This window comes from Triturus cristatus, chromosome 8 (assembly GCF_964204655.1).
Source record: "Triturus cristatus chromosome 8, aTriCri1.1, whole genome shotgun sequence".
Lineage (NCBI taxonomy): Eukaryota > Metazoa > Chordata > Amphibia > Caudata > Salamandridae > Triturus > Triturus cristatus.
This window is the reverse complement of record NC_140591.1, coordinates 205,711,720-205,728,063: the sequence shown is the minus strand read 5'-3', so window position 1 is coordinate 205,728,063 and position 16,344 is coordinate 205,711,720. Positions and strand designations below refer to the sequence as shown.

The window sequence follows — 16,344 nt, the reverse complement described above, 5'->3', positions numbered from 1 at the left end:
GAAGCCCACATATGATTGGGGGGGGGGGGGGGAGAAAAAGGAGAAGAGGATTATAAAGGAGGAACAATAAGGAGGAGCACAGATTGAGCAACATGTGAGGGAGCCAGAAGGGGCGGGCAGATTGTAGTTGAAAACTAGTTACTCATAATTAAGACCAAGCACTTGATTAGTGGCAAAAGGATACACCAAGCACCAGTAACTGTAGGTGAGAGTTGAATACTCCATGAGTCAAGAAGCAGTTGACGAGGTTTCAAGCCAATACATGAAAGGGAGTGGTTTAAGATATCCAATGGTTAAAAGGGGCTAACGCAAAGGCCAGTATGTATACTGTAAGCAACAAATGTGTTCGACATCTCTGCTGTCAAAATCCAGACCCAACAGTTGTGTATCCAACACTGAACCAGGTATTTCTGGCACCTCTTGACTGACATATTTCAGGTTAAACCCTACACAAAGTTCAGAGAGTGAGTAATTATGAAGCAGAAGAAGACAACCTTTTTTAAAAGTTAGTGGGATTCTCACTTACGATTGGTTCCGAGCCGATGTTCATTGTGTATGGAATTGTGCGCGCTCAAAAAATCAAAACCTGGAAGAAAAAAAAAGAAAAAAAAAAAAGATGTTTATTTTACGTTAGAAAAGCCAGATTAGTGGAAATAGGAGGGGTACTTTACAGTGAGGGAGTCCAGATGTCTGTGCTTGTTCAGTGACCAAGATTTCCCTTTTTTTGCAGCAGTAGTACAAAAATGTCATTGTAAATAAAGTGACAATCAATATTTCCAAGACAAAAGAAAAATAGGAGCTTAACAGGGTGGAAAAACAAGCAGAGTAGAGGGAGATCTGTAGTCGAGAAACAATAACTGGCCTTGGGTGTAGGAAAGTCTATTTTGATTTTAATATTAGGTACTGACTACACAGTGCAAGCGCTGTGCAGCAAGACTTGTTTACTATTTAGTAGTATTACAACCCACCCATAACATACCATTATTTTTTCTCATTGTCACTCATTTGAAATCTTTTGATTGCTTAGCTCCTATAGACTGGTCTTCCTTTCTTGTGTAAGCTTCTCTCTGGAGCATGGACCAAGTACATACAGTTCTTCACGTTTTTACAATGCATTATTTTTTTAAATAAGCGTTTCAGTATTATTCCTGGACATGCAATGTGCTTTTCTATTTTTAACAAAGGCATATCACTTATTTATGTCGCTTTCGCCCCATCTGCCATCTCCATCGACCCATTAGTTACTTACATGCACAACTGTACTACCCCACAGCACTCTACCCCACGCCCAGCGCACAAGTCATGGGTACATGCAGCTAGAAGGCATCCACACACACAGGGTGGACTCTGTCCACCCAGCCCTGAAGTTGAGCCTCAAGAAAATATGCTGAATTTGTCCTAGAGTAATACTGTGAGGGTAACCAATTATATAGGAGTAGGATGCTTTCATAGCTCACTGTGCTATATTAGAAGGATTACAATATATGAACTGCAGATAACAAAAGGATCCGTGTGTTAAAAGCTGTAACCCACTTACAGATTTACATAAAATTGGTCATCCGCATGTTACATGACGTGCTTTGCCAGTGACACATTAACCCTCTATGCTACTTTGATTCAAGATTGGAGCTAGACAAAATCTCTCCAGCAAACGTGTCAAGCTCCGGAGTCATCTTACCATTATTATTATTTCCTGAGATTTACCGGGCACACCAAGATCTCTGAAGCAGGTGCTTAACCCCATAGGATTTTTTAAAATGCAGACTTTGCAACCAATGAAGCAGAACAGATTTGCTGCCAATTTCTTTGTGACAGAGTTTTAAATAAACGTGTAAACTGAGTCCCAGATTTTATGATGGGGTGGAGTCATTTTTTGGGCACAACCCTGGTGCAAAATATTACTTGTCATATCTTGTAATGGGCTCAAATGTGCCCATTGATAGAAATGCTAAACAAATGTCTGAGGTGTTCATATCTGATGTCACTTCTTGTGATACCACTTCCTGTGATGCCAACTACGTCATGTGCTGTGATGTCACTTGCATATTCCCAAACTTGGTTAGTCCGCTCGCCACCTCCAAACACATTTATTTATTTTTAGGACTTGTTCCCTGCTCAGGCTACTAACTTTCAGCCATGTCAAACAGTAGTGAAGCGGACAACATGGCTAAAAGACACTGTAAAAACCAATACCAAGACCTATTGGCTTTTCCACCGCTTGTTGCTTAATTGCACCTAGTCGTTCCCAGGCATCTATTGCTTGAGTAAAGCTGCAAGAAATCTAACATCTTTTGTGATTGGCAGTATTTATCAGAAGTCAGCCGCTACAAACTTTTATATTACTATCGACTATAGTATTTTTTGAGGTGATGCCCCAAAAAAATAACAAATCATTTCTGGTGGAGTCGGTTAAGGTATAGATAATTTCTCAAATTGGACTACAAACAGCCCACAAGGAAAAAAAAAGTAAAATTATTCATTATGTCAGCAGAAACCAACAGTCCCCAGTAGGAGTTCCAAGATCAAAGCAAAATCAACTAAAACCTCTTCCAAAGCAGAAGGCCACATGGCCCAAAAAACCCATTCACGGCAACCAGTCTAGTGGAAATCATCTGAAACTGGTCATCTGGGTTCCCATCAAGGAAAGTGGTGCACAGGGAACTTACAGTTGGCCATTAGTTGCATATAGGGCTAGGCAGCTTCACCATATCCAATCCCAAAAGAAACCTTAAAAAATTAATACTCTTATATAATACGCGATTCACTGCTTTGGGGCAATAATCCATATGGGTACCGGATAGGCCGTTAAGTGTCGAGTACTTCACAAGAACTGTCTCCCGATCTTTGCTTTTTTAAACCCATATAATTGCCATAGCTATAAAGTTAAAATGCCTCATTTTTAAAAATAAAGTTTGAAAAAAAAAAATATCGATAGGAGGAAAACTCCCTTTGACATTCTGTACCTGGCTATAGTCAAACCCACCCATTGTACATGGCTGTTCACTGGAATTCGGGGCTGCTGATAATATCCTCCAGGGCAGTTTTCAAGTACTTTTTCAGCCCTGTCAGGTACTACAAATTTCAACAGTAGTCCAATGGCCCCAGCTTCGCAGAGATTACTTTTAAGCAGAGGCGCAACTAGAGCCAAATTTCGGGGAGGGGGGCTGAGCAAAAATTTCGGTGGGGGGGGGGGGGCTGAACTTTAAGCAATAGGCAGAGTGGAGCTGCAGGGGCTCTTAGAAGGGCTGAAACAACAGCAAGGCCTCATTAACATGCAAATGGTCTTTTAAAGACCTGTGAAGTGCTCGGGTGCGGCTGCTTTTTTGCCCGGGAAGGTGTCTCATTCCGGGCTGCCACACACGACGGAGGGGGGGGGGGGGGCTGAAGCCCTTTGAGTCCAATGGGTGTTGCGCGCCTGCTTTTAACCTAACCACGCTGTGGGGTTTCCCTTGTAAAGAGTCCCATATCATGTACGAAAACTTCAGCCAGGTTGGACATTATAGCAAATAAATAAACACGAACATTATTAACTCATGATTAGAACCTTGAAAGCGAAACTACAAGTACCAGAATGCTAATGGCTGGGGGGGGGGGGGTCAAAATCCTATAAAGGGGTAGTGGTCCCGCACAGCGAGTGGCTGGCTAACAAATCATGGTTTGCAAGTACTGAGTAAACTCAAAAGTGTCACGTTAGCAGTAGAAGAGTCGAGTTCAAATACCTGCCGACTTTCCAGTTCTTAAAATAGGTTTAATAAAAAGGCGAGGTTGATAAAACTACGCATGCGCTGAACACGCGAACGGTTAATAGAGAGGGCGATTTTCACAAACAATGCGTCATAAGGTCACTGGAAATATACCTCAGGACAAGCCTCCAATGAAGCACAAACCGATCATCATAACACAATCGACGCCTCACTACCTGCGGCGTTGTGGCCCAGCACAAAATAACGGTGACAAGTCCTTGCAAGGGGGTGAACGGACACTCTCGCGAGATAGGCCGTTATTAAACAAGAAAATAACTAAATACTTGCGAAGAAACAACACTCGCGCGTTACATGCAAGAAAGATCTCTGGAGATAAACAAACCAGTCCGCAGTTTCTCGAAGCCCACGTAAAATGTTCAGGAAGAAGCGGGAGATTGAAGTGTGACCACGTGCCTCGCCACCTGAGCAGAATTTAAAACTCAATCACTCTTTCGGTGTTCCACGTGTGCTTGTTAAAGACCTACGCCAGCGTATCAAGATATAACAAACACAAAAAAGTAATAACTAAACCTCTAAAAGCAATCTAAACGGGAAAATAAGTTAGTTCGCGGTTACTGAAATAGGCAAAAGATACAATTTAACCACATCGTTAAACTTAACAAATAGCAATGTAGCAGATTAGTGCGGAACCGCCAAATCCTAAAAGGCCCTTTACTAGCTCCATCGGGGATCCAAGGCCCCATTAAAAGATGTAGGAAGAAAAGCAAACAAGCATACAAACCGGTTAAACAAGAAGTAACCATGGACCTCATGTTCACTTCTTGAAACGCTAAAATTAATAAACGGATCTAATAATACACTGAATCCAAAATAGAAGCAGGCAATCAGCGGTCTTATTAAATTGGTTTTCAACCGATTTCTTTTAAAGTAAATTAAGTCGTGGTCCTGGGTGCGGATGACGTCTAGTATGGTGGTACTCAACCGCACACGTACACCAATTACTGCTTCCAATAACATTGAATTAGCAGTGCACATAAACAAACATACGCACCACTCCACTACAGCGCCTCCAGTTCTACTGACGTAACGCTCTGAGCGCGAGCGTAGTTTCGAGTCTTTCGATCAATAGCGCCTCGCCCCGCCCACCATTATCAAAGGCACGTGCATTAAAGGAGCATCCGGTCTGGACTCCGAGGAAACGCTGCCGAGGAATCCAAGGTGTGGCTGCTGGGCTGTCCCCTACTTATTTTCATAACACCATCTCGTTCCTTTTTGTTTCCACGTCAGTGATCCAGTTTTACAAACCCAGCGGGCTTTGTTTTCAAAGTATTAGCAATAACTCTCTAAACTGAATGATGAATGAATGTCAGGACTTCTAAAGCGCGCGGCTACTCCGAGGAGTGTGCCGGTGCTCCACTTCTTCTATAAGGTATTCACGTTCCTGTTTATTTTGTTCACTCAACAGTGCATTCTGGTCCTTGTAGTTTTAATCGTAATTCGACTACATAAAGGACCGAAGTGCATTGCTACATGTAGTATTACTTTTCTAATGGCTATTAATCGAGGACACTTAAGTACCAGAATGCAAAATGATGAAAGCTAGACAGCCAAGAACATCTGACCTCTTAGCATAGACACATCATGTGAGAGAGATCTGGGTAAACCACTCCTGTTCCCAATATCTACTTTGGAAAGCAGTTACATTATAACAACAGTTCGGCTAGTTGGGGGGCGTGGCCAAGATGGCCGCCACGACCGACGCGTCCTGCTAGAGCTCCGGGATCGGGCTTTACCCTCGCCCGTTCTCAGCAAGCCTGGGGGCGCCACATGACTTCCTGAGGCTGTCCGGAGGAGTGGGGAAACCAGCGCTGCAGACCCGGTAGCGGAGCGGCTCCCGGGCGCCGGACCCTTGATGCGGGAGCTGGCCGGGTGCGGAGGCGCCGGCCACAAAATGGCGCCCGCCTGGTGCTGCCGCGGTCACTGACGATCGGCGGTCAGGGCATTGGCGTTGACCGATCCTGCTCCCCGGCTGCATCTCACGGGAGCAGAGTGCCGGGAGCGGAGGCGGGGCTGCAGAGAACTTCGGGCTCCGGAGCTGCGGAGGTGCTGGTGGGCTGCCCGTGAGTCCCCCCCCCCCCTTCCCCCCGAGTGGCAGACATTGCTGGCGACGCAGAGCGCGGACGGCGCTGCTTAGAGGAGTGATCCCCGGGGAGTGCGGAGATTGAAGACGCCGACCAACGAGGACTGCCTTCGCTGTCACCCAGTGCGGCGGAGTGGAGACCAGAGAGGGACCGGGTGACGGCCGTGCTGCGGAGCCTGAGAGACTGGGATTCAGGTGGGCCCGCGCGGCGGCAGTCCGGTGTGACGGCGGCGCTCCCCCCCCCCCGGGGGGGTGATACCCATGCGGGGAGGCCTCGGGGGCTGATTGCGGTGGTGCCTGCCTGGCCTTAAGATGGCGGCCAGTGGCGCCCCGGCCTACTGACTTGGAGGGCAGATCGGCGAGGGAGGTGCGCGCCATCTGCTGAGGCCCGAGGGTGCTGCCCGGATCCCGCCCTGACGGCGGCGGAGATACCGAGAGGTGCCTGGACTGCCGGGCCCCACTGACCCGGCGGCGACATTTGGCCCGGGGACACGCGGCGCAGAGCACTGGCCGCAGGAGACAAGGGACTGGTTGCGACGCCGTGGAAGGGGGCCTCCACCGCCCGGGCGATTGATCTGCCCTCCGTGGCCCCGCTTGCCCCACGAGTGACACGGCCCGAAGGTACTAACAGTTGGAGGTAGGCAGAAGCGGAGTGCCGGGGGGTCCGGTACCGGCCGCGGCCACATCTCGCTCGGACACTGCAATCGGCCTGCACCTGCAGCGGCCCTCCGGGTGGGCGCCATGGGCAAGTCCAGGACAGGGCAGTCGGCCCCGGGGACGGCGTCGGGGGTCCAGGCTGGCGCACGTGGAGGGGCCCCGGCAGCGGCTGGATCAAGCGGAGAGCCCTCTTTGTCGATCAAGCTGGATCAGGTCCTGGTGGCGATTGAACAGTCACGACTCTCATTGGAGCAACAATTGGGCACCCTAACCACGGACGTCAGTCTCCTCCGAGATGACCACCGGAAGCTAGCCGATAGGGTTGCAGACAACGCCAAAGCAGTCGCTGACATCCAACCTATGGTGGACACACACCGGGACTCGATGCAAGCTTTGATGAGTCGCATGTCCACCATGGAAGAACGCGTTGATGACTTGGAGGGGCGGTCTCGGCGCTGCAACATCCGAGTCCTTGGGCTGCCGGAAGGAATCGAACGGGCCGATGTGGTGGAGTACATCGAGACCTGGACAAAATCGTTCACCCCTGATGACGACCGCACGGCCTACTTCTCGGTTGAGCGGGCGCATCGCGTGCCAGCTCGTCGGCCGCGGCCGGGGGCCCCACCTCGCCCGATGCTGGCCAAGTTCCTCCATTTCAGGGACCGAGATGCGGTACTACGAGCGGCCAGACAGGCGGGCCCACTACGCATCGAGAATAAAACCGTCATGATCTTTCCCGACTACTCCCGGGCGGTTCAACGCCAACGCGCATCCTTTCTGGAGGTGAAACGGCGCCTTCGAGCTGAAAACGTACAGTACTCTCTCCTCTTCCCGGCCCGTCTGAAGATTATCCACGGCGGTGTCACACACTTCTTCACGGCGCCGGAGGAGGCGCACGACTGGGCAGACCAGAACTGTACCGGGGCCCAGAGGGCTGTGCGCCCTGTCGAACAACGAGCAGCTGCGGGAGGACGCAGGAGGCAGCGCTCACGGAAGAGACACCGCCCTGGTACCCCCGGGGGGCCGGCACGCACTCTGGGGTCACCGGACTTGGAGCAGATCGTCCAGGAACGGCGCCAGGCCCTCAAAGCGGCGGCGGGCCTCTGCCCGGTCTCCCCGGCAACGGACTTGGAGCGGGCTCCTCACGTTTTCACGTCAGAAGAAGAGGAGGACAGTGAGGCGACACAGTCCGGGGTGGACTCGGGAGCCCTGCCCTCAGTCACCCCGCGGACGGCGGACGACCTGATATGACTGGCTCCGTGCGGAGGGCCGCACGTCTGCGGCCCGAGGTGATGCTCCCCGCCCCATGCAATTGCAAGCCCGGCGCCTCTGGCGTTATCCCTGCTGCCCGGGGCACTATCTCCCCCCCTGAAGTGCCCACTTTTTCCCCCACTGGCTAGCCATAGATCCTGCGCATAGCCCGCTTGTAGAGCTCAGGACGGACGCCAGCCGACCCCCCCCTTTCCTAATAGGTTCATGCTCCCCTGCAACATGGGAGTTACTTTGGACGTGTCGCGCTTGACGATAGGTCCCGTGTGTTGGGGCACGTTATGTTTGCCTCACCCTTGTTTCCCTTTCCCCTTACACACACCCCTTCTGCACTGTGTCCCTGCCCGCGCGCCGATGAAAGGTCATGCTGCTGCGCTGGATCCGTGGGGGTGGGATGGAGGGATTGGCACTGGGGGGGCCCTTGGGGGTCCCGGGGGACCAGTCCTGAGACGCACGCTAGGCACATGTCCTGATGGCGCAAGCTGGTAGACTAACATTCCTTACACTAAACGTGCGCGGCATGCACACAGCGCGCAAGCGGTACTCCGTCTACGCATACCTCAAACGTCACCAGGCACAGATTGCACTCCTGCAAGAGACACACCTAGCGGCGGGGGAGGTGACAAAGCTGCGCGGGCGTTGGCGGGGGACCCTTTATGCCACGACTTACTCTGCATTCGCGCGTGGTGCCCTCATATGGGTGCGCCCGGGAGTCCCCTTCCAGGAATTGTCACACGTAATAGATCCGGAGGGTCGTTATGTATTGTTGCTTGGCCGGTTAGACGGCCAGACGATCTTGCTGGGCAGTATCTATGGGCCAAATGTCGACCAATCCAAATTCTGAGACGCGCTCTCCCATCCCTTAAGCGCATACACGCAGGCACCATGGCTCCTGGGGGGCGATTATAATTGCGTACAAGACGTGAACCTGGACAGATCTCATCCGCCCCTCCCCTCTTCCCCCATTGTAACGCAGGCGAAACAGTTTACCACATGGATGCGTCATTGGTCCCTGGCGGATGCTTGGCGGCTTCGGAACCCCACCGCTAAACTTTACTCGTTCCACTCCAGGCCGCATGACCTTAGAGTGCGCCTGGATTGTTTCCTTGGTTCTCCCACCATCCTCCCTGCTGTTCTGGACGCGGATTACCTGGGCAGAACTATCTCCGACCATGACGCCCACACGATCACACTGCAATGGCGCCCGCCGCACCCCCCCGTCCCCGCCTGGCGCCTTCCCAGGGACAGTCTCGAGGACCCGGTCTTCCGGCAAACCTTAGCGGACCACATCAGTCACTATTTTAGGGAAAATACTGGCACTGCCAACACCCGAGGTTCAGAATGGGATGCTTTTAAGGTGGTAATGCGTGGCAAATGTATTCGTCATATTGCAGGGGTCCGGCGGGTTCTGGAGGGGGACATACAGCGGACGGAGGGGGCGCTGGCCGCACTCACCAAGGAGACGGACCCTGCGAGGGCCGCGCCGGCTGTGTTGGCTAATGCTGAGACCGCATACGCCACAGCGCTGGCAAGCATGCGTCGGTTTAACTTCGCGGCGTACGCGGTTAGGGCCCATACGGAGGGCGAGCGGGCGGGCGCTCTGCTGGCGTGGCTCATAAAGCGGGATTCATGCCTCCCGACCATCACGGCCATCCGGGACGTCCAGGGCACCCTGGTGTATTCGCAGGGGCAGATACTCAAGGCCTTCCAGGAGCACTACATGCGCCTGTACGCTAGCCCCCGCCCCTCGGGGACGGATGCCGCCCCGGCGGCCTTCCTGGATCGTATTCAGCTTCCCCGCATAGACAGGGATACGCGGCTGGACCTCGACCGCCCTCTCAAAGCGGCAGAGATTCGGGGCGCCATGAAGGCGCTAGCCACCCACAAGGCCCCGGGTCTGGATGGCTTCCCCCTGGAATTTTATCAGACGTTTGCGTCCCAGCTGGTCCCCCAGCTGGAATTGCAGTTCCAAGCGGCTCTGGACGTGGGAGTCCTGCCACACTCCATGCGCGAGTCCGTCATAGTATCCCTCCTCAAACCAGATAGAGACCCGCAGCAGCTAGGCTCTTACCGACCCATAACCCTATTGTCGGCGGATTATAAAATCTACGGGAAGGCCCTGGCGGACAGGTATGCCACGATCCTCCCACGGCTTGTCCACCCCGATCAGAATGGATTTGTGCCTGGCAGGCACACATCTTCGAACATCCGACGGCTGTTCCACGTGCAGGACCAGGTGCAGGAGCGGTTCCCTCGGGCAGCGTGTCTGGTGCTGGACCTCGAAAAAGCGTTCGACACGCTCTCTTGGGCTTACCTGTTTCAGGTCTTGCTCCGAGTGGGCGTCGGACCCCAACTGCTGGCCTACACACGGCTCAGCTACACCTCGCCCAGTTCCAGAGTGCGTATAGGCCCTCTCATCTCGGACTCCTTCCCGATCCGGCGCGGTACTCGACAGGGGTGCCCCCTCTCCCCCCTCCTATTCGCGTTAGCAATGGAGCCGCTGGCGGCCATGCTGCGAGGGGCGAGCGAGGAGTGGGGCATCCCGATCGGCAATTATACCCACGCAGTATCACTGTATGCCGACGACGTACTCATATACGTCCGGGACATCACGACCGACCTGACCCCAATATCAAGCATCCTGCACGATTTCGCAGAGGCGACGGGCCTTAGGGTGAATTGGGCCAAGTCCACTGTTTATCCCTTGACACCCACCGTGCCCCAGGGTCCGATACGAATCGGAGGCATAGCAGTCTCGTGGAGCCCTCAGGCGGTTCGATATCTCGGCGTTAAACTATATCATACGCCGCAAGATATCTATGAGGGGAATTACCGCACGCTGATGGGTAGTATTCGATCCTTAGTCCATTTCTGGAAGGATCTCCACTTGGCTGTTCCGGGAAAGATAGCGGTTGCGAAGATGATTTTGGTGCCGCGCCTGCTCTATCTCTTCTCCAATCTCCCAGTGGTACCCCCGAGATCCCTGTTCCGGGAATTGGATACCCTGCTCGGGACCCTTATCTGGGGAAACGGCCGCCGGCGGATAGCCCTGGCAAAACTACAGCTACCCCTTGATCAGGGCGGGTTGGCGGCTCCCTCATTCGAGGCGTATTTCCTCGCTGCCCAACTACAATGGGTGTCGCGTTGGACGGCAGGCAGGGCACAAGAGGAGTTGTGCACGGAGACGGGGCGGATCCCGACCCCAGCGGTCCACCGTATGTTGCTGCCGGGTGCAGCGCCGCCGGCATCCCGGCCCCTCCAAGTCATGACGGCGCGTGCCTGCTTGGCGCGTGTTCATCGACTCAGCCGGGGTATTCCCCTGTACTCCCCGCTGTTACCGTTGGTGGGGCTACCTAGGGGTCGGGCGTACTACACGGAGCAAATGATGCGAGTGTGGACGGATTACGCGATCACAGAGGTGGGGATGTTGTTCTCTGGGGAGGGCCTGCAGCCCTTCGAGGCACTGGTCGAGGACTTCGAGCTCCCTGGGGGCCAATTCCTGCGACATAGGCAGCTTCTATTAGATTGCCGGAGGCAGTGGGGAGGGATTGAAGTGGAGCCCCCTACACACCCGGTCATCCATGCGATGCTGCAGATGGGGCCCGGCCGCCATCTAGTCACGTGGATATATAAAGCGGTGAGGGCCCTGCGGAGCCCTACGTTGGCGACCCTTAGAGAACACTGGGAGGATGACTTTCAAAGGCCTCTGCACGATAGGGAGTGGACAAGGGCTTTGGAGTATACCAAGAAAGTGTCCCGTAACTACCGGTTTAAGAACATCCAGCTACATATCCTGCAAAGGGCGTATCTAACCCCAGAAAAGTTGCAGAAATATTTCCCCGACGGGGTATTTGGATGCCCTAGATGCCTGGAGCCTGCTGCTTCGTTCAGGCACATGTTCTGGGACTGTCCGACACTCTACAGTTACTGGCACACGATTCACGCTACCCTAAAAACGGTCACAGGATTCCGGGACATGGACACATGGGAGGCGTGCGCGCTGGGAATTCATGACCGGCATAAGCAGCAGAAAGTGGAGAGGAGGTTTGCCTTCCTCATCTTGATCCTCGCTAAACGATGCATTGCCATGCATTGGAATGCGCCGGGAGGGCCCCCTCTAGCGGCATGGGTGGGGGCTGTCAGGAAGTGGGGTAGAGCGGAGGAAACCACACTCAGAACGGAGGAAGCCCGTGGGATGCGCAAACACCCGATCTCAATGCCCTGGGCCATGTTAATGCACACATTCACGCAGGAGACAGAGGCCGCGGCGCACCCGAGACTGATAGACCCTCTGGGGGCACCCGCAACGCCGGAGTCCATCCCGGGTAGTGCGCAGGCAGGCCAGGCTCCTGGGGTCTCGCAGAGGTTGTCCCCTCGGGCCCCACGACCAGAGCCCTCATAGGCCATTTTGGATGCTCCCGCCCCCCCTGCCCCCCTCCTCACCTCCGCGTGCGCGACTACCCCGGTCCTTTCCCACACGATGGTCCAGCGTATGAGCGCGCAGCTCCCAGTACTCCCGAAAGGCGACACAGTGCACCCTCCCTTTCCCCGGTTTCTCTGCCCCCAGTTAGTTCATGGTTACTTAATGGCTGCACTTCCATAGCCCCTGCGACGCCCCTCACAGGGGGGGTAGTCCTACTGCATGGCACCCCTGCGGCAAGGCGATTATGGCGCGCTCCAGTAGGGTGCACCCAGAGGCTGGCCCGGGCACACATCTGCAGCCCCACTCAGGACAGCGACGAACGGCTTGAGGGGCCAGAAGGCTGCACGATTGTATGGACTGTGCACGGGTGCACTTGAAATGTAAACCTATGTGATAATGCCGATTTCGCCTGTGCCCGTGTGTTATACTATCTATAAATGCCAATAAAGAAAGATTTAAAAAAAAAAAACAACAGTTCGGCTAGTTTCTTTAGAAATACATTGTTTTAAAAACAGATTTTTTTTCTAGAAAACAATCAATATTTAAAGTTATTTTCGCAGATCAGTAGGAAAACAAAAAATTGTAAACAAAAAAACTAATTGTTTATACAGATTGATAAAATGCTATTTGTTTATTTCTAAGCAAAATTGTACCTAATTATTAGTATAAATACATACATGTAGCTGCAGAGTCTGGAGCCATTTAGGTAGGAGGTAAGTTATTTATTTCATATTAGGTCCTTAGGTTACAGAAACAGCAGGTAGGTCCTGTTGGGGCTCTATCCTCTCTCCAACCGTCCATATCTCCTTGCTACTACTCCACACCACACACGCTCTATTATATAATCAACTCTCAGCATTCCAAACACCAACAGAGACGTACAGGGAATGGATTCACACAGGATACTACACGCCTGCCTTGTTTTTTAACAAATAGCAAAATATTGAGCAGCCATCTATTCCATGTGAAGTAAAAAGACAATCATTCAAACTCCAACATGTCTACATTACACATTCACCCAGCAAACACCTGTTTAACTACCCAAAATCCTCTCAGACTCACAAAGATAACAAATAGCAGTCACAGAAAATTTGCGACGGGTTAAGACATAAGGCTCCCCACACCTCATGTCAAACAAAGAAGCAAGATAACTACTACTAGGTTGTTACTAACATTGCACAACAGTTCAAGACATGCAAGCCTTGCAACCAGGGCCTGTAGGGCAATCATCAGGAAGTGCTTGAAGGACTGGTCTGACAGGTCAGTCAGTGTGTGGGCCTGTTTTATGGACTGCTGGGACACATTGTATGGTTAAACAAACATTGGCTATAGCAAGCTCAAATCCATGCATTCTCCCGTACACTGCAAAACACTTATACTGATTGTCTTTACAAGTTAAAAACTGCCCCAATTTGCAAACATGAGTAACTTTTTTAGCTATTTAGTTCACTAGTGGGGCCATTTTATTTTGCTGCTCAGGCCTATTTTCCGTTCCAGTCCAACCCTACTTGCAACCTTCTCAGACATTATTAGATCTGGCATCCTTGGCTTGGTTTTCCTCTGTATTTTTGCCTCTGCCTCCTGTGTTTTTGCTGTGTGCTGGGCTATGTTTTTTTCTGGTGTAGATGCTTTGGGCACTTTGCCACTGCTGATCAGTGCCAAAGTGCAAGTGATGTCTCCGTAAATTGTGAATATGGATTGGTGTTTCCATGATTGGCTTGCTAGACTTACTACTAAGTCCCTAGTACAGTGCAATGTGTGTGCCCAGGGCCTGTAAGTCAAATGCTGCTAGTGGGCCTGCAGCACTGATTGTGCCACCTACATAACCAGCGTTTCAAAGGGTTCTCAGACCTGCCACTGCAGTGTCTGCGCACAGTCTCTACTGCCATGTCGACCAGACAAGTGCACCCACTTGTCAGGCCCTCACCTTCGCTTTTCTTACATGGGAGTCATCCCTAAGGTAGGCCCAAGATACCCCTGTGGGCAGGGTGCATTGTATGTCAAAGGTAGGACATGTAATTATGTGTGTGACATATCCTGATAATGAAATACAGTGTATTTTGTTTTTCACATGAAAGGCTATCGGTCCCATGGGATGGAATAGGAGTTTATTTATAACATCTTTTAAGTATAACTTCCCATTGGGACAAGATGGAAAGATGGATTTTAGTATGCCTTAACTCAGAATATAAAATGCATCTCTTAGTAAAGATGATTTTCATATTGTGGGTTTGAAAATACAACTTTTAGAAAGTAGGTATTTTCTTACTTAGCCATCCTGTGTGCCTCTGCTGGGGTGTGGATTGACTGTCTGGCTTTGGAATGACAGGGGCTGGGGATGTATATTCTCTTTCAGACAGCCACGGGGGGGGGGGGCTGAGGTGTGCCCTGCCTTTCCTGGTTGCGTCCGGGCTAGGCTGAATAGGCCTGGGCTGCATTTAGATTAGTGGGATGAGATTTCCTTGCAACTGAATGGTCCTGGTCTTCCTTACACAATGATGTGCCAACCTCCTGCCGGGAGGCTGGACCAGAGAGGGCAGACCTGATTTTGACTGAGCACAGAGCCTCTCTGCCACAAGAGATCAAAGAGAATGGGAATATAAATATTGGAGCCAAAACCCCTGAACTTTATATTACTTCTGGACTCAAGAGGAACCTCTACCAAGGCGAAGAGATGGGAAAGCTGAAGGAGAAGTACTTACCCCTTTGCTGTGTGCCTTCTGGGGTTGGCCTGCAGTGGCTGTTTCGGCCAAGGAGAGGCCAAATATTTTGCTGAGTGCTGTGTATCCTACTTAACCCCTTCAGCGCGACGCGGATTTCCGCGCCGCGCTGAAGATTCCGTGCGCGGGCGGGGCCATGACGGAGCGGTTCCGTCATGCGCACAGCGCAACCGACGCACGTGACGGAACCGCTCCGTCACAAGCGTCGAACGGGTTAAAGAAGATCTCCAAGGGCTTGAAGTAGAGCTTACCTTCTGTTCTGAAGTCTCAGGGACACGAAGACTTCACCACTAGCTCCCCTGAACTTCTTTGCTGGGAGTTCTGACCTGCCAAGATGTGCCTGTTGCTAAGTTGGTCCCTGGAGGTTGTTCCTGCTGTTGGGAGCTGGAAAAGAGACGCAACAATGAGAAGCATGACGTACCGCACCGATTCCAATGCTGGCCCTGCTGTGCGGCTGCAAGAACCAACGCATCGTGGGCCCATAGCTGGAGAGACCCACGCAGTGCTGTTGCTGCCTCCGCTGCATTGAGAACTGACGCATCTCCAATACCCCTGCATCGCACCGGGGGGCCAAGTCTACAAGGACACCGGGGCCACAGTAAGAAACAGACGCATCACCTCACTGCACAGTAAGAAACTAACGCATCACCTCCCGTTCAGTAAGGAACTGACGCATCACCTCCCTTGCGTGGCAGTAAGGAACCAGCGCATCACCTTCCCTGCAGCTGTTTTTGTTTATGATTTTGACGCATCCAAGGTACTTAGTGTTGAAAGTGTTGCATCTATAGTTTGCTATGGACAGAACTGTTTTTACCTTCTAAGAAGTACATTTTGATTAATGAATTGTGGATTTTTGTCGTTGTGGTCTTGTTTGAGATAAACATTACTTTTCAAAACTGGTGTGGTGTCCATTTGTAGTGTTTTCACTGTATTACTGTATATGTGTACAAATGCTTTACACACTGCCTCTGAGATAAGCCCGTCTGCTTGTGCCAAGCTACCAAGGGGGTGAGCAGGGGTTATTTTAGAAGTGCATCCCTTTACCCTGACTAGGAAGAAGGGTTCCTACTTGGACAAAGGTGCAAACCATTGCCAACTAGAGACCCCCATTTCTAACATTGGTGGTCAACGGTGAGGATCTGGACTGCATTTGTGCCTTACATACAGTGATTGGTGTACACTACTTCTATTGTACAGACCATTACGCAACCACATACTATCGGTGTAACTTTTTCTTCTTGGAATTGTTTGCAACTTGAGAGCTGCCAATTTTCACCATGACAAAACCAGCATCAATTGCATTTGTGGCTATTGAATTTGAAGAGGATAGGCTGGAATACTACTCTGTGCCACAACTGAAAGCCATCTGCAAAAAAATTAAAATCCCAGTAAGAGGCCTCATCAGAAAGGAGGAATACCAAAATGCGCTGA

General features: G+C 51.7%; 1 protein-coding gene across 5 annotated transcripts in view; it reads right to left on the bottom strand.

The window, feature by feature from the left end:
- PATL2 (PAT1 homolog 2) overlaps nt 1-4,843 on the bottom strand; it is a 443,602-nt gene extending 438,759 nt beyond the window's left edge. For 3 of the 5 annotated variants that reach the window (XM_085621370.1, XM_085621374.1, XM_085621373.1), the window contains exons 1-2: nt 3,858-3,993; nt 527-586 (exon numbers count right to left, since the gene is read on the bottom strand). In XM_085621370.1, the coding sequence (XP_085477496.1) occupies nt 527-550 (24 nt within the window). In that variant the 5' untranslated portion in view covers nt 551-586; nt 3,858-3,993. Of the gene's footprint in view, nt 1-526; nt 587-3,857; nt 3,994-4,086; nt 4,107-4,755 lie in introns of those variants that run through there. The other 2 variants (XM_085621371.1, XM_085621372.1) reach the window with 2 other exon arrangements.
- Between the last annotated feature and the right edge of the window lie 11,501 nt (nt 4,844-16,344).